The sequence below is a fragment of the Copadichromis virginalis genome, linkage group LG8, assembly GCF_057382275.1.
Source record: "Copadichromis virginalis isolate Kocher_CV1m ecotype Utaka linkage group LG8, C_Virginalis_male_GT1.1, whole genome shotgun sequence".
NCBI classification, from domain to species: Eukaryota; Metazoa; Chordata; class Actinopteri; order Cichliformes; family Cichlidae; genus Copadichromis; species Copadichromis virginalis.
The window spans coordinates 17,681,045-17,707,832 of record NC_140625.1 but is presented as its reverse complement, the minus strand read 5'-3'; the positions used below and the strand labels follow the sequence as shown (position 1 = coordinate 17,707,832).

Below are 26,788 nucleotides of genomic sequence, written 5' to 3'. Positions count from 1 at the left end.
ATCATGATTTAAAATTTCAAGTAAATCGCCTCTGTCAACATTTTATGATGCAACAAATGTTCACATTTTTCTCAGACTCAAAGAAAACAAAATGTTTTTTTTTCGGTGAGTGAGAACAAAAAAAAGTACAAATAAAACCTTGTTTGTTTGTTTGTTTGTTTTTTTGAAGCCCCACAGGTACATTTGATGTGTTGCATTCATATCAGTTGTTCTGTTTTCACTTTGGGTTTTATTATCATAACTAGACATTGTGGTATATTTGCACCTGTCATTTCCATCCCAGATATTTGGCACAGATATGTGCATATTAGTAGCATGCTGTTTTATCATTAAACATTATAAACTCTACTTTTACTGTACTAAAGTACTTTTGATATAGTATTAAGGAAATTGTTGATTAGAAATGATCTTAATATGTATTGTTCAGTTTTTGCTGCAGCATATAATAGCTGTGGTGAATTTTTACATAATTAAACACAAGACCACACGTTTTTTTATAGTGTTTTTATGGTTAACACTTTCAAATTCAGAATATGTTTAAACTTACATGGGTTCCCTATTCTAAAGCCCTCAGTTAAAGCTGCCTTGTTGCAGTTAACAAACCCAAGTCAAGATTTATGTGTTTAAGCTACAGAAAACTGGGGATATATGAGATCTGCCTCGTTTATTATTGAACTGCCTTAGATATACTCAAGTATATTTATTAAAATATAAGTTTCCTCAAAGCTGAAAACTAATGCATTGCCACAACTTGCAGTATAATTTTCCTCTGATAGAGCTTTCAGGTGTATAAAGGATTACACAGATTTTCAACTGGCCCCATTTAGCACCCTAAATGATGCATTATATAACACTTACACAACATAACATAGTAGCTAACTTGCATTTTAATACTGTAACAAAATGAGAAAGAGTCTTTTAATCTCTTGGATATAATCTGTAATGCAGATCATTGTCCTTCGCAGGTTTCAAGGTCCACAAACTTTAAGTTTAACTGTGAGGGAAAACCACTGGACCAATGTTTTTCTGAGACATTTTTTAATCGTTTCAATTGTAACTACCGTAGTTAAAATAAGATTACTATTCCTTCACACACCATACATTTCCAGCCTTCAATGAAAAGCCAGAAGCAATTACAAGCAGGTAAGACCTCTGCAGAGAACAGACGACATCAGTGACACTTATTATGTCAGACACAGCATGTCAGGGGGAGCTGGGTTGCAAAGTGGCTTGCAACTGCATATATGACATTTCTAGAAGAGCACCTGTTGATTTGTTGTTATTAAGGCCAAGCTTGATTTTGTGGCCTGAACTCAAATGTCACTATATTCATAATATTCTATATCGAAAGACTTCACATAGGGTTTTGCAGAATAAGACATATAAATATACATTCTAATGATGGATATGTGTTATATGTTAATAAAATCGACCATTTTGTGAGACAGACAGCATTTCATTATCTATGACTGACACAGCAGAGTGGGAGAAGTCTCAAATTTAAGTCTTTAATTCAAAACAGACCGGGGTCACGCACAGGGACTTTGTTAGATAAACAGTCCCAACAAGAGGTAGGGAAGAGGTACAGATGATAAACTTACTAAGTCTATACACGAGGAAGTCTATCAGAAACCACAGACAATATAAAACTTGGAGGTGGTTACCATGACGTCACCAACCTTAAATTTGATTCTGAAGCCTTGAAATGACTGTTTGACTTGTGATGAATGAAGTCGTTGGCCAATGAGCATGTAGTTTGAAAGATAATTGTCAACTCTGAATCATGGTATGACCAAAAGACCATTTATTTTTTTCTCATTTTAATATTCAATGACCCAAATGGCAACAGTGACCCATAAATTCAATAGGAAAGTGTTTGCGGAGGTAAAGACAGAAAGCTGGTTTTCCATCATCTTCTCTAGAACTGGAATTCCTTTAGCAACCACAGCTATTTTTATCTGGTGGTTATCAGAGAGAATTCAGGTTTTTAGGTACTTACACACTGGCTTAATTTTTCCAACACAGAGCTAAATCTTTGGTTTTTACTCTCTAACAGTAAAACAGGGGGGGAAAAAAGGGGACACAAGTAAACAGAACAAACAATGAGAAGACGGCCTGAAAGCTCAACAGCTACGTTGAACAGAGAGAGAGGGGAACTGGACAACAGGGGAGTAGTAGGCAGGTGATTGATTAACTGGCACAAGAAAAGGGCAGAAAATAGAACAAAGGTGAGAGATGGAACTGCGTGTACGGCTGATTTTCAAAATAAAACAGGAAGTCAAAACAGAAGCCTCACAAACTATTTTGGATTATTGCTTTATTAAAGAATCCCTTAGACACACAGATGAAACAAAATTACCCATATTTCCTACAACCTATATCCACTTCTATAACAGAAACAGCATTATTTTCCATCTAAATAATCTCAAAAAATGTTAAGCAATATATGCGGCATATGCTGAGGCAATTACCACGTCAGACAGCAAGATATTACCACACAGAAAGGGGGAGAGAAAATAGAAAAAGAGGAGCAACATGAAAGAGAACACTATATTTATTCTTCCTGCCACCATTAAATTCATCTCATGCTGGAGCTCTTCCTGGTTCATTTGGCAGAGCAGATGTTAATGGCTTAACAGGGCTAGGCAGTAAGTGTTTAATTAGGTCTGGGGGAAAATGATTTATTAAACACATCTGGGCTTATAAAATAACGCTCTCTGGACTCTGTCTTTTATGACTCCCACGCTGCAGCTCACTCTTCAAACCCTCCACCACCACTTATCCCCACCTGAAAATATAACTGTCTGTTTTAGCTTGAGCTTTCAGACTTGACAAAAACAATCCGTCGAAGCACAGTACGTCCCTTAGTGATGTCACTTCTCCTGATGGGAGCAGGGAACAACAGCACCTAGTGGGAGGAAAGGCACAGTGGGGAGTGTGTCACTGACGATCAAGCGGTGCAGTACAGTTTTAGTGTCGCGGATTACTGGGATTTGTGCATGTCACCTGCCTGCTCAGACCACATCAAAGCCACATGGTGCTAGGTGCACTTCTGTTAGGTCCTTTTAGGGATGATAGCTTTGACTTTGATAGTTTCCTCACACAGGAGTGCAGAAGATAGAGCTTTTTATCTCACAATGTGAATGTGTGGCTGCGGTGAGATTGACCACACAGAGCGCTTAGATTGGACAGTGATGGACGGATGCGGTTTCTGCAGGTGGCCATGTACTTCATGCAGATCAGAGATTGACAAGTGGAAAACCCCACTTAATTTAAGATCCTGTGTATTTGCTATAGCTATTTTTCTTTTCAATTTCCTGATATTAGGTGTTTGCCAGACAGTTTTTTGGCTAATCTTTCCACCATAAAGCTGTCATCCTGTCATGGCACACATGCAGTTTTGAATTACAGAAAACCAGATAGACTCAAGCATGAGTCTATGTGAATGTCTTGATACACCTGGCTCTGCGATATTGTTCAGAAAAAAAAAAAGATCCAGTTTTAGGATCTTTTCAGTTAGGCCAAGAGGCAGGCCTGGGAACCACCCACTAGTTGCTCGGGAAACAAGATAATTCCCTCATTGGCTGCGAGTGGTTGCTGACAGTTCCTGTGAAACTGATTGCTCAAGAATGCCTGTAACACAGTAACACCAGTCAGTGACCCTCCTGGTAACCGCCAAGTAAAAATTTGTTTTCCCAGACACATTTTTGTGGGTGATTTCTTGCTGTTGCAAGGTGAAACTGATCTCAAAGAGGTGCAGTGCCATGTTGAAAATCACCATGCAGTTGCCTTGATTGCTAGCATATTGTAGTTGTAGCTGCCATTGTGGAAGACTTGTCTTTAAATACCTGTGAACTATTTACTACAACGGTATACACTTTTTTCTAGTGAGTAATGTTGCTAGGTCTCTGTGTCAGACGTCTTAACAAGGTAAGAAAAGAAAGAAAGAAAAACTACATAAAGACATTTGATGCATGGCTACAGCTACTTGGGTGATCAATTGAATGACAGATTGGACCAGAGGACCGACAGTGAAGCCGTGTACAAGAAGGGATAAACAGACTCCTTACTTACTGAAGAAGTTCAGATCCTTCAATCTGTGCAGCAAGATGCTGGAGATCCTCTACCAGTCTGTGATAGCGAGGGTCATCTACTTTTCTGCTCTCTGCAAAGTGGTGGGGGTGAGGGTAGAGGGCAGCATCAATGCCAGAAGGATCAACAAAATAATCCACAAGGTTGGAACCATCACTGTCCAGAATCAGAATGTGGAGTCAGAGAGAAACAGGAGGTCACTGAATACAAGAAAAACTGCAGACAACCCACGTCACCTGCTCCATTCCACACTATCGAGGCAGCAGAGCCCCATCTCCCTCAGATTTATTTAACCCCGCTGACACAAAGAACGTTTCAGGATATCAGTTCTACCATTCTCCATAAAAGTGTACAACAGCTCTCCTTTTTGTGACAGCTGAAAATGTCCGTGAGGAAATGATCCCACACTCATTTCTGTATCAACCCTTCCTAATGTTGTTTTTCAGATTCATAGTGTGGATGTTATTTATTAATACATTTGCACTAATGCTTTCTATAATTCTTTTTTTGCACAATCATTAATAAATAACAAACTTTGACTGCCATTCCCATCTGCAGCAAAGAGAACATGACAAGAGTAGCAAACGCTTTCCATTCTGAATTCATAGAGTACAATGGAATACTGTGTATTCTACCAAATGGGCAGGACAGACGTCTATGCCGACTGCCCTTAGCTTCTAAAAATGCGAACAATGGCTGTGACGACTTATGGGACATGTTTATTGTATTTCACTACAGCTTTCGACATGCGAAATGTCGATGTGCAATAGCTAGTCGTCAAAATCTGCAAAGTGCATGCAAGTGTTTCCTCAAGCACTGTACAAAGCGGGCCATCCTGCTGAGAGCAGCTGCCATCGTGACTGAAAGATATTCATTGATTCTGGCTTCACTGCACAGTTTGACACATGGTCTAAACGCTGTTTCAAAAGAACCATGTAAGTGCAGGTTTCAAAGGAAACAGGGGCCTAAATACTTCCGTTTAGAAAACCCTTAGGAAAGTATCAGTTTAGGTGTTATGCACGTCAAAGTCTTGATGTGAACTTAGATGATATCATTTGTGTTGGTTTTATTGGTCCATTTTTGTGTCGTGTGGTGTGTTTGCTGATACAGGCATATTTAATTCACACCAATTAAAGTTTTTCAGAGAAAATGATGAATCTATACCAAAAAAGAGCCTGGAGGACAGCCAGTTAAATCAGCCTAGAAACTAATAAATGGTGCACATTTCTTCCCTAACGAGACCAGATGGCAATACCAGAGACTCAAGCTTGCTTATGTGTATGTATATTTAATGAAGTCACATTTGCTATATAGGTGGGTGTGATTACAAGCTGCAACTATACATTTTAAATGTTCCTTTGTCAGGTAATTGTTTGGATTTATTTTTTAATTCTTGCGTGATTTTAGCAGCGTGATTTTGATTGTGATCAAGTAGGAATATTGTTGTTCCAATAGACCTCTGGACATGGGGCAGTAAAGTGTTGTATGTCCCTGGGCATTCAAAGTGCCCTCTATAATATCATATCCCCAACACTCGTCATGCAGACCCATATCATCACAGTCCCATCTTCTAGCTTAACTGGTGGGAGTCAGGACTATGTTTTCACTGAGGTATTCCCATCGAGGGTCATGCCAAATGTGCTGGATCCCTTCTGAGTTGAACAAATTCATTTTACACTCGTCTAATCACAGAATGTGCTCCCAATATGAAATATCCCAAAAGAGGAAGCAACTGTATTTCACAGTTCAACCGCAGTTCACTGAAGTTGACTTTACGCAAGGTCCTTCACATTGTCTGAGCTGTCACAGTGATTCTAACTTCAACCGATAACCCCTGGGCCACATCAGCATGTTCAGATTTGTACAAGTAGTGCGCTGTTTGTGACATCATGTCGTGACGATGGCCACCGAGAGTCTGATTACCTCCTAATTACTACTGCAGTAATCAAGCAGGAAGATGGGTGACCATAGCCACAGCCCATAGGTCAAAAATGAGAATGCTCACAGGATATTAGCTCAGCTGTAAATAACATGGATACCAAGATCTGACGCAGGGAATTGAGAAAAAAAACAAAACAGGCTGGTGACGAGAGGACAAACATTTTTATTCAGCAGAAACACTTAATGGTCTCGGGGGGTTTTTTTGGTGCCGTGAGAACGCCAGATATCTGCCATGACCCGCTCATCTCGTGTCACACCGCTGAAGTCCATCGTCTTCAGCTGAGGCAATACAGAAATCACGTAATTCCTAAACACACAAAAAGGCACACACGTCAAAGTCAGCTTTGACTCCAAGGGCACCGTGGACATGTTGAGTGCTTCCATATATGAAAATTCATATCAGCATTAACATTTGATTTTAAATAAGGACGATATGTCTAAGTCTTTGTGAAGCAGACTTTGCTGATTTTTCACATAAATGAGAGTATGAAGTGAGATGAAAATTAAATCAAGAAGCTATATCCCTGAGATATTGAACCTAATAACCTGACACATCTAATGTAGACATAAGCAGGTATCAGAGGTATCACATATCTCAATGTGACATTTCTCTGTCTATATCTGTAGGTGTTGCAAAAGATATACGATTCGATTCAGTGCATTAGTTATTACAAATACTGTTTAAACTAGAATATTATGGTACTTGGTACAGTACTACATATATTCAGTTAATGACATTTTTCATAAAAAGGAAGTTTTACTTTACCTACTTTAGGTAAATTCTGTACTTTAATAGGAAGAATATTTTAGCTCTTGTTTTGCCACTTTGCTAAAATAGTTATTACATTTCTGATCAAATATTCCCTCTTACACACCTGTGATTTCCCATTAAAAAAACATAGCCCCCTGAAACAACTGTCAAGTTAGACTCAACATATGAGTTATCCTCAACATGCCGCACGATCTATGAATCTATGAAGCAGGTTTTGTCGGGGTATTTTTTTCTTTCTAATTCTTTTTTTTTTTTTTTGCTTTTCTTCTTCTCTGCTTCTGGCCTAGCCTCTTGCTATCAACTATCTACAACCAATCTAGAACCAGCCTGTGTATAACTCCACACACTGCAACTTCAGATCAGCTCTGAGAACAGAATGTCTGTCTTAAGTGAAATTGCTGAAAATGAGCTTGCACCTGTAGCCTTTGCTTGTTTCTATGAGATTGCCATGCAATGTGATTGTGTGCAGATGCTGGAGCTCTCTCAGCTTGTCCACTTCTGACAGGTTCCAGATGCTGTTGCCATGAAGATACAGCACACGCAGTTCTTTCAGCTCACACAAAACCTGTAACAGGGCTTAGTTGTAAATTTAAATCAATAAAATGCTGGTTAGCTTGCGAAGATATCAGAATTTATTGCATTTTGGGGAAACAAATGTAGATTATAAACATTTCATAAATAAACAGGGAGAACAAATGTTTTGTATAAGACGTGTGTAATTATACATCAAAGACAGGGGCTAATTTCAGAAGAAGACATAGAAAACTGAAAATGAGCTATTAGAAGAACAAAAATAATTCTTACAGGTTCTATGCAGGTGATTTTGTTGAAGGACAGATCCAACCATCCAAGCTTTGATGGTTGTGCAAAAAAGTGGTTGATCGTGTACTGGAGGCCAACAAGGTCGGTGAGGCTGTTATTACTGAGACGCAGAGAGCAGCTCAGGTACTTCCCCTTTGAGTTTGTGGTTAAAGGGCGGAGCAGACTTCGGGGCAGCTCTGCCAATGCACCTGAACCAAAAATAACATAATGAGACTTGATACATTATACGGGCAGCTTTGGTACTTGTTTATATGCGGTTTTATTTCTGCTGCTTAAAGCCGCTCTATTAAAGTGATTACTGCAGTCATGTTCACAGAATTTTATACTGTAGAAATAAGAAGTGATTTGAAGTATTTTATTTTAAAATGCTTTAAAAACAATAAGTTACAAGTTTGTGTGACTAGATTATGCTAGTGTGTAAACATTGCAGTATTTAAATTCATGCATTTTGATAACAGCAGTTGATACACTAACTATAATTAGGTGGTTTTGTAAGAGCAAGTGCTGTCCTAGAAAATACTTCCTACCAAAAAGCTCACCCCCCAGGAGCACTTAAATAATTATTAATGGAAGAAATATATTTAAAAGTAAACACTATTTCATTATCTACTTTATATTTCAGGATTTTTAAAAATATACTACCTGCAACATTGCTGAGATTTTTAAAAGAAAGATCCACTGGTGGACTATACATGTTCAGTTCAAAAAGTCTCCAGCAACAGCAGAATGAATGTCCAGATTAAACCTAGAGCAGTGACTGAATACTGAAAACACATGGTTGCATGAGAAAAAAAATTAAACATATTGCTTAGCGATGAAATTCAAAAGTCAACATTTGCAGTTTATACACAAACACACACACACAATATAGAATGCATTCAATTGATATATATTTTAGAAGGAGAGAGAAGAAGACCTAACATTGATTATAGATCACCTCATCTTTCTACTTCTTACAGATACATGCATGCATGGAAATCACAGAATACTATCCTGCAGTAATGCAGTCCCAATAAGAAGTTTTAGAACACTTAAAAAAAATGGCAAAAAATATCATATTTTGCATGGTTAATCTTAACAAGGTTCCAAGTAGAGCTTCAACATGCAACAAGAAGAAATGGGAGTGAGACAAAACAATTATTTGACCATGCAAGTTATTGAAAACAAAGCTTAAACTGAAACAAGTTGTTTTCCAGTTGGTAAAACACTTAGAACCACATGCTTGTAAAAGGTCAAATCTGTGAAAAAAAACGTGGTTTCATCATCATTTCTGTCAGGTACTCACATTGTCATGATGTTCTGATGGCAAAAGCACAAAAAACATTTCGTTTTTAACGTTGTCAGGTTGTTGAACTGCATAAACAGGGTCTCTCGCAGGACGCCATTGGTAATGGGGTGGGAAGTAGTAAGACAGTCATTTGGAATTTCTTAAATGATCCTGGGGGTTATGGAACAAACAAGTCAAGTAAAAGACCCAAAAAGATTTCACCAGAACTGAGGAACCAATTGGCAGTCCGTCAAGACATTGGAAATCCTCGACCCAAATTACGACCGTTAATGGTGTCGACTGCAACTCCATAACCATCAGACAGCATCTGAGACTGAAGGGCTTCAAAACCAAAAAACGTCTTCAAAGGTCTCCTTGAAAGCCACAGAACTGACCGTTTGGACTTTGCAAGAGAGCACCAAACATGGGACACTGAAAGGTGGAAGGAAGTTTTATTCTCTGATGAGAAAAAAAATTTAATCTTGATGGTCCTGATGGTTTCCAACGTTACTGGCATGACAAGCAGATCCCACCTGAGATGTTTTCATTTACAGGGTTTACAGGGTTTTTTGGAGGTGTGGTCCTAAACTTTTAAATAAAGCGTTGTTTTCAACAAATTGCTCAAAAAAATGTTTTGCTTCACTCCCATTTCTTCTTGTTGCATGTTGAAGCTCTACTTGGAACCTTGTTAAGATCCAACTATGCAAAATACGTTTTTTGCCGTTTTTCAAGTGGTCTCAAACTTTTGATTGGGACTGTACATTGCCAACCAAAACATGACAACGTGATTATTGATTACATTGCAAGTCAGTCAGCTAAAGCACATAATAACAATGTTAGAGCTTTTGACTTAAATCATAACCTGGAATCAAGTTTTTCAGGCCGTCAGGAAGTCAAGGAATGCTCCAATCCAATATTTGGATCATGTATTGTACCAATCCCAACTTTAAAAGCTGGACATCGTGTGAATGTCATGACCAAAAATCTTACAGCACAACCCTGTATCGTATGAAAAGATCAATGCCTTTTACCTGGCATGCCAATTTCCTCACGCCATCATCGGAGTCCAGATGAACTGGTGAGTGAGTTGTCCACGGAACCAGATGCAAACATGTTTACCTATTATGTGTGTGGTGTGGAAAAACTCACCTGTCTAGAATATATGTCACTGTCTGCATTTCTATTATTGGGATATATATGCTCTAACTCTCCTGAATTGTGCATCTATGCTGACAATGTACCAACGAGCACAGAAAAATAAACAGAATATGAGTTTGAGAGGGTAAATGGAGGACATATTCACAAAGAAGAACTCAAAGGATAGAAGAGGTGATCATGGAAAATTACATCCATCAGCCGGAGATTTTCCTCACCTTGTTGCTCCCTCAAGATGTCAGTGTCTGTGTACGCCTCGCTAATAGCACAACAGCACCTCATTGAAAGAGTAAGGACAGTCCTTCAATAAGATATGAAAATGACAGTGAGCCATAGTGAAGGACACAGACAGAGACTCAGACAGAGGCTGGAATCAGGATGGGTTTGAACAAATGTTTTGGAAGTCAGAGTATGTGAGGTATGTAAAGGAGATATCGAGTGTTTATTTACAAGCCGCATGGTTCATCTAATGTTTAAGGTGATCTTCAAATTTATGTCTCACTGATAAATTGCGTATAAGCATGTGGGAGGGTGGTGTCATTGGTGTGTGTGTGGCTGAGTCTCTTAAGATCATAGATCAGGAAACAGGGTCATTCAGATGAATAAAACATCAAGCAGGAGACCAGATGGAAAAATCTGGACTTCTTTCCTCCCTGCAACGGCCATGAGTGATGTGCTTAATACCCATGTACTACAGTGAGTCCATTCAGCCGCACACAGTAGGAAGCTGAAAAATCTGAACAGCAGTGGTTTGAAGGGATTGAATATTCATGAGGGCACCGTAACACTGTAGGCTATAGACCTCAGGATAATCAATATAGAGTACTGTGCAAAACTCTTGAGCCACTCCTTATTTCCTTATACGCTGTAGTTTGAGCAAAAGTTCTCCAGGCTTTCTGAAAATCTCTCAAAGTCGTTCTTTGGACATTGGCAGAGGAATGTGTTTTTTTCTTTGTTAATGTTTATTAATGAGGTGATTCTAATGGAGCTACTATTCAATAATTTTGCACAAGGTGAGCAGTGTATGCTTAAAAAAGCTGAGGAAACTGGCGAGTTGGAGGAAAAATATCCAGCTACACAATATCGAGTATATATATTCATCCAGTCCTTCAGTTTAGTTCAGTTGAGATTAACTTTAACGGGTCTTACAGATCCATTGGTTGCAAATTACATAGACCTTTATAGAGTGATGAATTCCACTTTGAAATGTTTTAGCTTAAACTATCATCACTATGTACAGAAAGGGTCAAGAGACAGGTACAACAATGAGTGTCTATGGCTATCTGCAAAAAACAGTAGAGGCTCTGTCATGATTTGGGGAATGGATGGAAGTATAACACAATAAGGTACTGTCAAATCTTGATCCATCATGGAATACCATCTGGAAAGCTTGTGACACATTGCCAATGGAGCAAAAGCATAACTACCTAGTGAAAACAGACAGGGGAACACTATCAGTCATGGATTGGTCTCACCAGAGCCCAGACATCAACATTACTGAAGCAGTGTGGGATCATCTTGACAGAGAACAGAACAAAAGGCAGACAAAAAATGTCTTTCAAGAAGCCTGGAGGACTATTCCTGAAGACCACTTCAAAAATTTAGAAACAGCAAGCTTGCCCAACAGAGTTCATGCTGTGTTGAAGAATAAAGGTGGTCACAGCAAATGTTAACTTTAGACCCTTGTGCCCACTCTCCAAATTTCCAAGCCAAATATAAAGAAATGGGAGGTGCCTTAAGACTTTTTCGCAGTATAGTATTTTATAGCTGTTTATTCTCAGCTGCATTGTCCACTGCTTAACTTGGCAGATGGCTGTCGCCAAGTCTCTTTCCATTTATTAGCACCTTACATTAGCGCGGTACTGGAAGTGGAGAACTGGATGCAAGTGAAACTGAAGTAGCTCTAAACTAGTTTAAACTTTCCATTAAAGACTTGTTTGGGTAAGTGCTATCAGTGTAATATGGAATGAGGAAATATCAGGCGAAGGTAAGGTACTGGGCTCAAGAAACATAAAACTCTGTTCTTTCCTTGTATACTGTATTTCTGTATTTATGTAAGCTGAACACTTGCATATGACTAAAAACCATGAAATAAATAAAGTCCAGGTTCTGATCAAGATTTAGTAAGATAGCTGAACTTGTGTTCTTAAGAGTCACATAGCAGAAAAGAAACAGAATGGACACTCTGGTCTGAAGAGTTCAAATCAAAGGTCAAAGTGATATAAGAACTCCACATCACTCCTCATCCAATTCAGCTCACCCGCTTCAAACAAAACAACAATTATGACATTGTACACACAGCACTGAAATGACTGATTTAAAAACAGCGGCTTGAAACATAATGCATGTTTTTACATAATCGTTCAGCATCGATGTGCTGTTAATGTTTGGACTGCAAGATTGGTAGAGCTCGGGCAGCCTTTAGTGTTTCACGTATCCCTTTAATTTCTTTCCGCACTTGCATCTGCATATTATATAGGTGGTATAAGCAAGAAGAACGGCTTAATACAGGCACATTTTCAGCCTGCAGTAAGAGACCTGCATAAACACAGCCGCTGTTGTGTAATACCAACTTCTGCGGCGTAAGTGCATCTGCCATTGTCCCCTGATGAAAGGTAATGGTATTAGAGGAATATCCTTGCTTCCTGCTTTATTCTTAACTATCGTATTTGAACATTTAAAACAAAGGAGATGGATTTAAACAAGATTATTTCTTCATGTGACATTCAAGGTGATCCACAGCGTATTCAGCATGCACAACAAAACAGCAGCTTTCTCACAGTTAATGTCATTTTAATTATCTTAACATTAACTGTGCAGGAAAAAAACTGGGGAATGGATGCCATGCTGGTCAAGCAAAACAATTTTAACACTGTCTGTTATTTAGTTTTTGTGTTTTCTTCTGTTTGACTGAATATATATTTAGCCAGTCATACATCCAAGCTTGTTACAATAAACATGAGAGAAAACAGCTATTGTTACAGCAGAAGAAAAAATATCCATTTGAGGAAAGTCCCACCCCTAACTCAATGCACTATGTATTTAAGTTACTGTTAGTGTTTGTTTGCTCTGTGCTTAATTGGGGTCTTTGCAGTACCAGTCAAAAGTTGGCCTTTCAGCAATATATGAGCATCAGCTAATGCTGTGCTGAAAACAGTGCCGACAGTTTATTGTCTTCAGTGTTATGAAAACAATGTTTAATTTTAAAGCTGTAATCATCAAGTCCGAGCCACTGAAATTACTCCATTCTCTTTGATACTTCTTTTTACTTTTTGTACTTTAAATGTTTCAGATTTGTGCTTAAAAATGATATTATGCTATACTGCAAATGTGATTTTGCTGCATCTCTCAGTGTATTCAAACACTTAAACTATGCTATCCTATCCTGGAGGTGCATAGATCCCACACTCAAAATGCATCATTCATAGCTGAATATGAGAAATTTATAGTGGCGAGTTCATCACTTATGCCCTTTGCCCAGGGGTACAAAGACATACACACATTCAGACATACACAATGAATGCTGGAGTGTGCACAGTTACTGTAAAAGTACAACGATCTTGGCACACAACTGCATTACCACACACATTAAATGACCATGGATACAATCAATATTCTGTGTTGCCTAAAGGGACATAGAAAGAATCTTTTTTCCAAATTCTACCTCCATGAAATTTTTCTACCCCAGTGCTCAGGCTTTGCCCTTACCATGTCTCTTCCCTTCACTCATTATCGGCCTCTACTCTACATTAAAAAGCACTGATCTTCTCAATTTCACCTTCTAATTCTCCTTGTCTGCTTTTTATCAGTCTCTCCTATTTGTCCTTAACAACAGCTGTGTGTCCCTGTCCTTCAGAATCAGTAACAACAGACTTAAAGAGGGGTATTTTCTCACCGCAATTTCCCCTTTTCTTCTTATGTAATAAATGTGTTTCTTCTTCTCTTCATGCATATTCTTACCTTTGTTCTGTCACTGTCTCTTACTCTATTCCCCACCCTCTCCTTTTAGTATTACATAGGAGGTCATGCTATTAGCACACTGGTCACTCGGGCTTCTCATGGCATGGGCACACTTTGCTGCTTACCTTCTATTAAGAATATACTGACAGTCCATCAATGGCCTCCACAGCCAGTCACTCTCTTAAATTCTCAGTTGTGTAGTCAGTCAGAAAGCTAGTATATCTGTCAGCAAGCTGCTGTGTCAGATGGTCATTCAACCAGTCACGCAATGCATCAGTCATGTCAGTCAATTTGACAGGCAGCGTGGGTAAAGCAGTGTATCAGTCCATTAGTGAGGCAGTCAGATGGATGATGTATACAGCGATGCTACTAATTAGTTATCCAGTCAGTTGTACTGCTTTCATCAGAGACATACGAACACATAACAGAAAATAAAGAATCTTCACTATTGCTTTAGCAGGCAGTGTAACTCAAGTTCTGATAGTACTGTGTTTGTTTGCCTAGAATTACTTCCTGACATAAATAAATGAACAGTTCCTTTCTGTTGAGATGATCCCACGCTGTTTCAATAACACTGAGATCTGCAATCTGGGGAGATCAGTTCATGACAGAGTGTTTTTCTTTTACTGCATCTATTTTACCAAAACACCTGCAGGGCACCGACCCTTGAGGCCTGGAGTTGGACACACCTGCCTTAAAGCCATATAAATAATTGTTTATTCCATCAATCAGTTCTTAACTATTACTATTTTGTGTTATTCAATAAATATAGTTATGCAGCTAAATGTAATCAATGTCTGAAGATTAAGTATTAGTATTCATTAAGCAGCTACATTTCTGTGGTTTTTACTTTTGTATTTCACCTTTATTTATACAGGTAAATCTCACTGAGACATGAGGTCTCATTTTCAAGAGCTACCTGTTTTAAATATCTGTAATAATACTGTGTTACTATCGTGTGACTCATCAGGACTGCGCAAAGAAATCCCAGAGTGTGTCTTGTGATGTCTGAGAAACCATAACGTAGCAAAATATGTTTTGGATGTTGTGGAGGTTTGCGGGGTGGGAGCTCTCTGAATCTGGCTTGTTCTGACTTCCATAGATGCCAGATTGCATTTGGATCTAGGATTTTCGAAGATGGGTGAATGCCTAGGCCGGATTTTGTGGTGTGTAGCAGTTTGAGGTGTGTTACTGGCTCTACAGCTGTAGAACCAGTACGACACCCAGTTAGATCTACTGTAAGGTTGCTGCATGTCAAAGTGGCATCTAAATTACATGAATATCAGAACCTATCTATTATAAGCAGAACATTGCAGATGATTCTTGTTAAATCACTTGATTTGTCAATGGTATATGTCAATGGCATAAATATGAAATATTTTAAGAGAGAAATAGGTGCCGACAGTAGTTGTATTAGGCTACAGTCCCAGTGTTGAATAACTAAGAAGATCAAAACCTAAGTAGGCTAAGGATTCTTGCTAAAAAGCATGTATTTCAAAGAGGGCAACTGAAAGATAAAACTAAAAAGCTGGACAAAGTTGTTACTATCTCTTTCAGTCTTTTTCATACCTTTTGTTAACTAAAGATCACTGGGAGCCCTTTTATCAATACAACCTGTATCACCCTCATTCAATTTAACAAAGTGACTTCAGGGAGTTGCTCAATACAGCTCAGCTGGAGCAGGTGGGGTTAAGTGCTTTTGTCAAGGGCACCACCAGAGGTTTGCTTGTGAAGAGTAAAAGCATTGCTCAAAGATCTGCTCTGCCTCAGTGCTGGGAGGTGCACTCCAGTCACAGGCCACAATTTTGACACTTACACCACAGATTTGTTCAAAACTCATTACATAATTGGAATACATGTAACTGAGAAAACCTAGTGCTGCGGTACAGAAAAATAAATCATGTTACACTGATCCTGTTCGGTCCTCCTTTTGATGTTTTACAAACCTTGGTTGAAGAACCACTAACTGTTCAGTTAATAAATTTGTTTCAATAACTCATCATTTCCAAGCAAGATCAGAGAGTTCAGTATGTGAAACTTGAAGTAGAGCAGTCTACTGTCAAGGCTAAAGCCCCTAACATTTCAACATATGCATCAGTAAATGTAATCTGTCCCTTCTTTTCCCATGGCTTACCTCAGAAAAACTCAATTCAGCCTGTGAGTTTTAGCAGAATCATACTGAAAGACAGTCAAATGACCATTGGTGAAACATTTATCTTCACTGGAGGATTGTCCACCTCTGTAAACTGCAAGACTGACATTATATGCCAAGCTGTTAAACATTAAAACTTATACCTGCTCAAAATTAGCGTGCCATGCTAGGCGTGGCCTTTAGCATACTGTTACTGTGAGCTTAAGTAGGCTCCAGTAGATGTACAGATAAACATAACCTTAAACGTTGAAATGCTGACACTTTTGAAGCAGCAGAGCAATCCTTGTTGCTCCAACCTTTACAGACCTGAAGCCTGTTTCTCTGCTAATGTACAGAACTTTTCCCGGGTAAGAAGCTTTTAACAAACAAGCTCACTAGCTAATAAGCTAAATTTTTGACTGCTTGATTTAGCATATAAGTAATGTTTAATAAACATGATTGCTAGCCAATATGCTAAAAACTGCTTAATTTATCCATGTGATGAAGTTAGATGATGCTAAGTGAAAGTCTAATTAGTGAATCACAAAACTACATTCACTCACACTAAGTATTTTTGCTGCACAAAAAGAGTCTTTGTAATGTAATGAAGCAAAATTAAGACAGACACTTGTTCTGTATTTCAGTATTTCGTATACTTCTCCTGTTTAAAACTGCCTTACTAGCATTTTTTGTGATTAAGGGTACACAAAGGGATAATTATACCGCCTTAAATGAGCTGCATGGATTCATTCTCTGAAATTAATTAATTTTCCATGACGCTTCAGGATGAGATTGCTATGCATCATGGAGGTTTGCATGTCATGGTTGTACAACTCACTTAGAAAAGGAGCAAAGAGCTAATTACACTTAAGCCTTATCATTTAAGCTAATGTTCATGGGTAAACTTGTAAACATTAATTGTCTAGGTCAGTTTTTCTTTCAGTTGAAGTTCAGAAGACAGACATGACAAAGTTTGAGTTTCTGCAGACCTTCCAGAGACCCACAGAAGATTGATAACTTTCCATTTGTAGTGGATGACAAGCCCCAGCCCAAAAGGAACTGAACTTTACAGCCTGCAGTAAGTGCAGTAGAAGAAAGTGTACTCTAACACAGATAAGTGTATTGGTTTCACACTAACCACCTGCTTCAGATCAACCAGCAATTTGAAATGGATCAAAGTGACCTTAAAAAGGTGCACTCTGATTTCTCATATGTGTGCACAGTTGGGTTTTTTCTTGGAGTTTACTGATTGTAACACAGTGTAGAACGTTTCATGTTGCTGATCTGAACAACAACTAAATAAAACCAGATTATTGTTTTAACAGTGTTATCCACCCTCTTGGCTTCTGCTGCTCCCAAAATCTTATGAATTTGGTTATATTGTTGCTCCTGGTAATGAAAGTTATATTCACTTTCGTTACCAGGAGCATAACATTTTTTCTTTGTATTGTGTACCAGTTATACCTTAACCCAACCTCACAAAGCCCCTTACATATCAGCATTTGTGTTGTTTTAGTAAGAAATTGGTAAGTAATCTCACAGACTAATGTGTAGTCGCTCTTTTTATCAGAATATTTTCATGTTAGACAAAAACACGAAATTGTGTAAACTCCCAAGGGCTTAATTGTTGCAAATGCATACTCAGTGTTTTAAACTTTAGCGGAGGTCTACTGAGGAATCACTTTAGACTGAATTTATCATGTATACTGATAAAAGAAACACAATTCAACTCCTATGTGAGATTCAGCCAAGGCTTACACAAATTGGTACCAACATTATACTACGAAATTTCAACATACAAACAAAAAAGATCTTTACGAATGCTGACACTTAAAACCAATATTAGTCGGGTTGTGGCAAGTACTTTAGAGAATGGCTGGTGTAACTGAGAAAGTGAAAAAAAAGTTGATGGGGAACTTCAAAAGAGCGCATCTCAAGAATAAAAAAAGTTTCTCTGCCTGTAAGGTTTTGGATTTAAAATAGACAGACCTGGAATTTCATCTCCAAACTGAGATCTTAATTATAAAAATAAAACCCAACAAAGGCAAAAATCATAATTCCCAGGAGTAAAAATGAAGTACTGCGTACGCTGCGGTATGCTTATACAGATTAGGATGAAAGCATCATTCGTGTGATAGAACTGCAGCTCTGTTCAGCTACCTGCCTAAATATATCTTCATTAAGAGAAAAACCCTAGAGTGAAAAGGAAGCTTGGCAAGTGGGTGCAAGGATGTAGGACAAAACATTCCAAGAAGAAGCCTCAAAAAGTGTGTAATTATACTTTATATATATATTAAATATACATAATTATACTTATAGTCAAACTCAAATAATTGTTTTAAGAGGGATCATGAGTCCGTGTTCTTAGAACGGAATATTTGAATATTAACACAAGTTTATAACATGTAGCACTTTTAAAAGTTCAGTGCACAACAAGAACGTAGTGTATGCTGAACAGCTTAGCAAGGACCATCTGCATCTAAAGGACAACGGTCACTCTTTCGAGGACGCCAATGTTCACATTTTGGACAGAGAAGACAGATGGTTTGAAAAAGGAGTGAAAGAAGCCATCTATGTCCACTGTGAACAACCATCTTTGAACAGAGGCGGTGGCTTAAGACAGTGGTCCCCAACCCCTGGGCCATGGACTGGTACTGGTCCGTGAGTCGTTTGGTACCCGGCCGCAAGAGTTGAGGCTCGGGTGTGAAATTTATGGTTTTCAGGTTTTTATCGTTTTTATCGTTAACTCTGTTTCCCTGGGTCTTTTCCCATGTGTTATGAATAAATCTTATTTTCTTTGGTGCTGGTACTGGTTTAATTGTGTTGTATTTATCCGCGACACCTTAAAGGCCGGACCGTGAAAATATTATGAGACAAACCACAAAAACAGGTTGGGGACCGCTGGCATATGACACCAACTGTCTGCCATCTATAATCCAGTTTTGAGATCCCTTCCCAGATGCTTTAACGCCCACTTACATCCTGGGCCATTTGACCTCAGGAAATCACATGATAGGGTGGGGCTAGGCTTCAAACTGGGTTCACCAGAAACCTTGGCTGATTGTGACCCACACCCATTTTCACATCTTGGCTCATGTGATTAAGTAGAGGATCAATAGAGGGTCCATGACCTTCTTGGGGACACTCCTATACGGCTTAAATCTGGGACTCTCCACCAATTACTCTTAGGACTGAACTTGGTGAAACGTCTTCAAGGAAACTTAAAGAAGTCCAGACGCTTTTCTTTCCAAGCTCCTTAGACTACAATGACCTGGATGACTGAGAACCTTCACAGACATACTAATGAAGATTTAAAGGAATTTGATTACAAAGGCTGAGCTTGGGTCACAGTAATCTAAGTATATATGATACAAGTAAAATAACGTTACATTTTTAAAAGCAGCAGGCTGCCTATTCTTTTAACATGTACTCAGTTTAAGAACCTTTAATTTTCAAAGATTTGTGTCAGTCACATTTAAACATATTTGAAATGATATGCACTGGTGTGAAGCTGGTAGGGAAGATTTCATGCAGAGCTCAAGAGACTCCAATCACATTTGAATAGGACAGAGTAGGATAACTTCACTGTTAATGTGTTAGATATAATTACACGATGAAAAACACAGTACAGATCTGAAACACATTCAGTATTATGCTGCTGACACTGGTACTGGTTCAAAGGCTCGGGAAAATACACATCCATTTTGATTGACTTCTTAAAGGTCATGTAATTAAGAATGTAATAGGAAGATATCCATCTTTATGGCTTGTCAAGTGAATATTTGACATCAGCACATTGCACGCACAAGCACACACAAATGCACATAACCACAGACAGTCTTTCAAATGCGTGTTAACCCCTCAAAGTGTATCTGTGTGTGTGCTCTTGCACACAAAATCATAATTCATTATTATCTGCAACGCCCAGGCAGTGACCTCTTAACATTAGAGGAATAAGTGATGGAGAGAGAATGTGCATGTCTACATGCGTGGAGAGAAGAATGATGAATGAGTGTGTGTTGGTGTGTGCGCATTTTGCTCCCTGTCGAAATAGGTTAAATATATTCTGAGGACACACGGTAGCTTTTTGACACCACATAAAAAGAGTGTGACATTGTGGTGATCTGGTTGGCTTGTGGGGATTTAAAAAAATGCAAATCACCATAATCACTGAGTGTTACTTTAAAGACTTGCTTTAAGGTTAGTGTAAGGGAGGATTACTTGAAGGTAAAGGCTTGAGTTAGGTTAATAAAATCAGTGTAACGATTTCCATCTGAAGTGATGGAAATACAGCTGTGTGTGTGTGTGTGTGTGTGTGTGTGTGTGTGTGTGTGTGTGTGTGTTCTGTGTGAAGATAAGAGTGAGTAACGTCTGTCTGTGGTGCCAAAGCTGAGGATGTTACTGAAGGGCTTAATTAACTGTCACATAACAGCCAACAGAAAGAAACAATACTTAACACAGCCCAAACTGAATGTGTGTGCATGTTAGAGGAAAGTATAAAGTATATGTTAAAACACAGCAAGATTTCCAAGCTTTTGTTGGGGTTTTTTCTTCTTTTTTCTTTTGGACAGTTCTGAGTGACTTTCTTAAAAGTGGCGTGCCTGCTAATGCATGTGTGTGGCTTTCTGTGAAATTATGATTGCCTGTGGAGAGCATCTTTGAAAACAAGTGAGTTCAGAAAAGAGTGTTTTGCCATTGGCCTATTTGGCAAGTGGTGAATTTAGAAAGTATCAGAGGCAATAGACTGTTAAATGATGAGCTGGAAAGAAGGACCATTTTAAAAATGCATGAACCCTGGCCAAGGAATCTGATCAGAATTTTGTCAAAAGCTTCTTATTTTTTAGGTCACAGATATCAATAGCCTTACATATTTTTTCATTTATTTATTTTAAACTGGATATTTAAAATAGCCAGTTTTTAAAATACAATGAAACTTTTTGTGTGATGTGTTTTTTTCCCCCTTTGTTGGATTACCTTAGTGTAGTTTGACAATTAAATTTATATTCTTTTTATAGCATATAAATATTTCAAAAACAGTGTAACATGTTTAGTTATCATTGAATGACACATAATATTATTCTTATTTCAACTGTTAGCAAAAACATATTTGTTTCCACAGTTTTGTCCCGTCTCCCTTCACTCACCCCCAACTGGTCATGGCAGCTTCCCAACCTGAGCGTGGTTCTGCTGGAAGCTTCTTCCTGTTAAAATTGAGATTTTTCTTCCCACTGTCACCAATGCATGCTCATGGGGGGGGCGGGGTCCATCTGATAATTAGGCTGTGTTAGGATCTAAGAGGGCAAGAAGCCATTCTTAATATCATATCCCCCCCCCACACTGTCGTGAAAACTACTTAAGATAAAAGTGGTGATAGAAATAATGACTTTAAACTCATCAAAACAGGCAAAACAGTATATCACTCCACCAATTTTCCTTTTTTCTATCAAAATATAAAGAAATTAGGGGCAGCTCAAGACTTGAATATGAACATATTGGCTGCTTTATTTTTAAAGCATTTCCATTCAAATATGTGATGAAGCAATTAGGAATTAAAATTAATATGTAGTAATCTCTTCCTCAGGGCTAAAAGAGGTCAAAAAGTTTTTCATGTGCATGTGTGGCTACTTCATAGAGGTTCAACAATTATCAACAATGACTCTTAGCAGCCTTTACAAAAACTTATGGTTTTGATTTCTATTCTATTCTGGTTAGAAAAAGTCAAAACAGCTGCTGTACAGCCTTCTTTAGAAAAACTGTACTATCATCAAACTGTACCAGGATCACAGTCAATGACTGCCTGAATTCTGGATGTAAGGGCAAAACCAGGAAATTGTAGTGGTAGAACAAGCTATACTTTATTTCTAAAATCATTTGAAAGGGTTGTTGGAAAACAATTATGTGACTATTTGCACAGGAAGGGTTTATTTAAAGAGTTTTACTTTGGATTTAGAGCATATCATTGCACGGACACAGCATGCTTTCAGAGTGCAGTATTACCTGAGGTTACTAAAGTTGTGAAAGTAAAGGCAGAGTGAGGCAGAGCTTCGAGCTCCTCTTCTGTGGAACCAGCTCCTAGTTTGGGTTTAGGAGGCAGACACCACACTATTAACATTTAAAACTTTGATGTTTGACAAAGCTTTCAGGTAGAGCAGGCTAAGGTGACCCTGAATCATCCTTTTGTTACCCTGTTACTTTCTATGCATTTGTATGCCAGTATTGCACGGCACTGACTTTGTGTCCCCCACTCTTTTCCTCTGTTTCCTCTGTCTCTGGCCCTTGAGCTGCATTGCTTTTTATCTGCAGTCGGGGGCCCCCCACCATACACACTGTTTATTGTTATATTTTGCCTTCTCTTTCCTCTCACCCCAGCGAGCCGAGGCAGATGGCTATCCTCCCTGAGCCCGGATCTACCAGAGGTTTCTTCCTGTTAAAAATCAGTTATTTTCTGACACTGATGCCAATACTCTTTCATAAAGAAACAGAGTTTTTATCTCTTAAAATCTGAACTATCTTGAGATGATGAGGTATTTAACTACAAATAAATTGAACTAAAAACAAGTTCAATTGAGTTAGAATTAAGTTACAAGACAAGATTGGAGGTTTTGCCAAGCAAAGTGTGTCCAGTGTTGGTTGGCGTTTCATCTGATTGTAAAGCAAGCTATGCTATCTTTAGCTACTGTTATCTCAGGACAGTAATATTTCATTTTATTAAAAAGCTCATCAACTTTAATGCAATTAGCAATTTATGTGATAAAGTATTGATATTTTGCACCCCATACTTGATACACTATTACCACACATTAGTATGGCGGTAGTAATAGTATGGTGTATTGATCCCCCCCCCACACCCAGTCAATATTGGCCAATTGCTGGTCTTGAAAATCTATATTAGCGGATCTCATGTAATTAAAGGAATATAACAGTACTAAAAGGACTGCTTTTGATGCTTTGCTTCATATTCTCTCTCTCTCTCTCTCTCTCTCTCTCTCTGCGCCCCAAAGATATCGGTCCTAATGTTGTTAAAATCTCTTAAAGTGCTTCAAGGATCATCTGCTGTGAAGTCGGCATTAGTCTTCAGCCTTAAACGTGAAATGACTGAAACAGTTTGCCAAGGGAGCTTTGGCTGGGCACCAGTCCAAACTGTTTCTTATGTGATCAATAACACTTTAAAATCAATCCCAAACTGCAAAGTGGAGCCACCAAAGTTAATCTAAAATGGGACTAATATGCTGTATATTCTTAATTCTCATCAGCAGACTGCAGCATTTTAGGCCAACTATGCATTATTGGGACATGTTGTGTTTGTAGTACATGGCGCCGTAATCACACAGAAATCTATAATTTAGAAAGACTGTCACTGTTGTTCAGTTGCCCACTGCATTGATAAGTTATCATCAAAACAAACAAAAAAAATGTATCAATTCAAATCTTTTATATTCTAAGACTGAAAATGAGACTTGCGTCTTTTATGAATGGTTACAAAAAAAAAGTTTTTCCCACTACACACAGTTCAGATGAATAAATAATACTAATTATACCCTGAACATAAAGAGGCCTCTTTATGTTGTAAGAAGCCTGTTTTTTCATCTGTGATTTTTGTTTAATAAGTTACATTTGAGATGTGAACTGTCCCTAATTTAGAAGTGACTGATGGCTCCATCAAGAGTTTGGCTTTTCCCTTGATGAGCGTTGTAATGGCTTGTTTTGCTTTGTACCCACGGAAAGCCTTGTTCACACTAAAAAGCACAATCACCATAATTATTAGCTGGAAAACTTTATTTTCCCGGTGGTGTTGTTCACAGAGGCTTTGGGCAATGCTAATTTTCATCTATTCACTGAGTTTTAATTAAGACAACATGGATTTAGCGTCCTTCAATGACATGACCCACGGGACTAATTCAAGCTCATTTGCTTCCCATGACTCTCTAACAAAATAAAACATCTAAGACTGTTCAGTTTGGGGATTAAAATAAATTGGGCATATCCTATTTATTGTATTTTACACAACGTGGGACACTGAGCCTCACATGCCAGTTCCCATTTTATTTTTACGGGAAACAATGTAATAGAGCCGGATGTTCAGTTGAAACCTTGTAACTCAAAGAACAAAAACTTTCCAATCTCTAGAAAATATGTGTAAGCTTATTTTCAGATTCACAGCTAAATATTTTCTGAAAATCGTGTAAAAATAAATTGTGTACACCCAGGGCTTGTTGAATTTAAACACAGAACATCATAAACTGTGTTTTTGTTTTGTTTTTTTAAGTGAAACACACACATATAAATGCTTGTGGAGTCAAGAGGATTCTTCATGATGGCAGAAATACGGCTCGCAGCCCTGCCTTTGATCATAGCCTTCACTTCAAAGGCACAAAAAGAGAAATTAATTTACCATTATATGGAACATTTTCAGGAATATACAATTCCTACCTGAATTCACCTTGCTTTACCTTACACTGAAAACTCAAACAGAGAAGCATGTTCTTCATTTCATGACAGCAATACGACTGCTAATCACTCTGGAGCTCGGGAGATCCTCAGCTATGTCAGAGTCAGTGTCGATTTTACTTAGCAACTGTGCTCAGATGCTGAAATAATAATCAATACAGCCAAAACCTTCATAGAGTATTGCCTAGAAAATAAAGGACTTCGAAGTTGTTTTATTATTTCAATTCCTAACTCTGTTCTTTAGAACATTGTTCCAGTTCATTGAGGCTTGAGACCGTACATTTAAGAGCTGCTCTCGTAAACTGCTGTCACCTTTCATTCAGATTGAGGTCTGGACTTTGACAGGGTCATTGCAACCCTGTGTTTTTTACTATTTGTTGCTCTGGTTGGGATCATTGTCCTGTTGCAAGGCATAATTCTGTCAAACATTAGCCATAGGTCCTCTAATTTGACTCTAGAATAAATTGGTATATTGAGGAGTTTGTGGTCAACTCACTGACTGTAATGTGCCCCGGTCCTGTGGCTGCAAAACAAGCCCAAATTATCCTCTACCCCACCACCATGCTGACACTTCACTTGGTGGTATTTGTGATGATAATCTTGCAGTTTGTTCAGAAGCACCATTGCAAAGCTAAGCTGTGTTGCCGTGTTCTTTTAAGAGAGAAGTTTTGTTTTGTTTTTTAAATCTGGGAAACCTTTCCAAACAAGCCATAATTGTTGAGTCTTTTTCTAATTGTACTGTCATGAACTTTAACATGCTAATGGAGACCAGTACAGTCTGAGTCATAGCTCGTGGGGTTTTTTGCAGTTTCTCTGAGCATCTGACCTTGGAGTGAATTTGCTGGAACGCCCATTCCTGGAAAAATTGGCGACTGTCTTGAATGGTTTCCACTTCGGAATAATCTTCCTCGCTTTAGAATGATGAACTTCAAATTGTCTGAAAATGGTCTGATAACCCTTCCCAGACTGATAGGCAACAATTGCTTCTCTAAGATCTTGGGGGTAAATCTGCTGTGACATCCTCTCCTGGGTAGATTGTGGCACTGTGTTATATCACACACCTGAATGCTCAAGGTCAGCAAACTGCCAAAATGTCTGCTTTTTATAGAAGTGCTCACACTTGATGACGATCAGTTAATCAAGTGCATTTGATTAGCAGCGACTGCTACTTACCCTCGTAATCCCCATGGAAGCAGTAAGGCTGTAATTAGTTTTTTTCCCCACACAACTGCATTCAGTCCTCTGAAAACTTTCTTTTTCATATGACTGCACAAGTATGAAAAGATGCATCTCTGAGACTGACTTTTTATCCCATTTCACCAGTTCATACCCCTGTTGATCATTTTCTAAGATAAAAGTAAATGTTTAGGGTTCTTGTCATCTTTTAAATCAAAAATTAAATAGGATAGGTACTGCATGACTGAATGCCCCAAAAAGGTGTTGACCAAATTAAAGTGTCAGCATACTGCATTTAGCAAGCAACTAAGTTATGAACTGCTGCACTCTGTATAGTCTGTGATTTGATTCTAGTTACCTTCTAAGGAGAATTAGGTTTTTCCTGCAGTGTTTAGTCATAGTTTAGTTCCATTCTGTAACATGTTTAATGAGCCAATGTGTGGCCAGAATCTAACACAGTGTGTTTAACATGTATTAGCTCATTTTGAACGAGAACTTTGACTGCTTTTGTTTCTCCAACTTATTTTTTACAGTCCTCAGCTTCCTCATGGTTGAGTTACAGCCATTAAAAATGCTAGCCACTTTAAGAATTGAGTCTGACACAGCATCTGTGGGTAGTTATGCATATGCGAAAGCTGAAAGCTACTGGCTGTGTATTAGTAAGATAAGCTTTGATCTGTTGCTGACGTGAAAGGCGAGTTCTTTAATTGAGTTGTTTGATTAATACCCAGCTTGCACATCAAATGTTTAGTGCACTGGGCGATCTCTACAGTGGAGAAGTTGTTAATGGGTCTTATCATCCGTCACTATGACTCTTTAGTGTAAAATATACTAACACCACCATCGTCACCGTGATATAACCGAGAAACTGTTTAAAGTTTTATTACTCAGCTTTACGCCAATATAGCTAAACGTCCCCTTTGTTATCTGAAGATCAATTCTGGTTCTCACATCCAAATGACATTTAAAGAAACTGATCCACATCAATGAACTGCTTCATTAGTGAAAATCCAAATACATTATT

General features: G+C 38.3%; 1 protein-coding gene across 1 annotated transcript; it reads right to left on the bottom strand.

The window, feature by feature from the left end:
• Nucleotides 1-6,176: 6,176 nt before the first annotated feature.
• On the bottom strand, nucleotides 6,177-8,427 carry LOC146703149 (leucine-rich repeat-containing protein 51-like). Its single transcript, XM_085467233.1, has 4 exons — nucleotides 8,270-8,427; nucleotides 7,610-7,815; nucleotides 7,222-7,370; nucleotides 6,177-6,340 (listed from the first exon to the last, which is right to left on the bottom strand). The coding sequence occupies exons 1-4, from the start codon at nucleotides 8,319-8,321 to the stop codon at nucleotides 6,214-6,216; spliced, it is 534 nt and encodes a 177-aa protein (XP_085323359.1). The 5' UTR covers nucleotides 8,322-8,427; the 3' UTR covers nucleotides 6,177-6,213.
• Between the last annotated feature and the right edge of the window lie 18,361 nt (nucleotides 8,428-26,788).

Coding starts and splice junctions, on each gene's coding strand:
- LOC146703149 (XM_085467233.1), bottom strand. CDS start 8,321: ATGTATAGTCCACCAGTGGATCTTTCTTTTAAAAATCTCAGCAATGTT. Junction 7,816..8,269: donor AAATCTCAGCAATGTTGCAG/GTAGTATATTTT, acceptor TTTTTGGTTCAG/GTGCATTGGCAGAGCTGCCC. Junction 6,341..7,221: donor GAAACAAGCAAAGGCTACAG/GTGCAAGCTCAT, acceptor TTGTGTGTTTAG/GAATTACGTGATTTCTGTAT.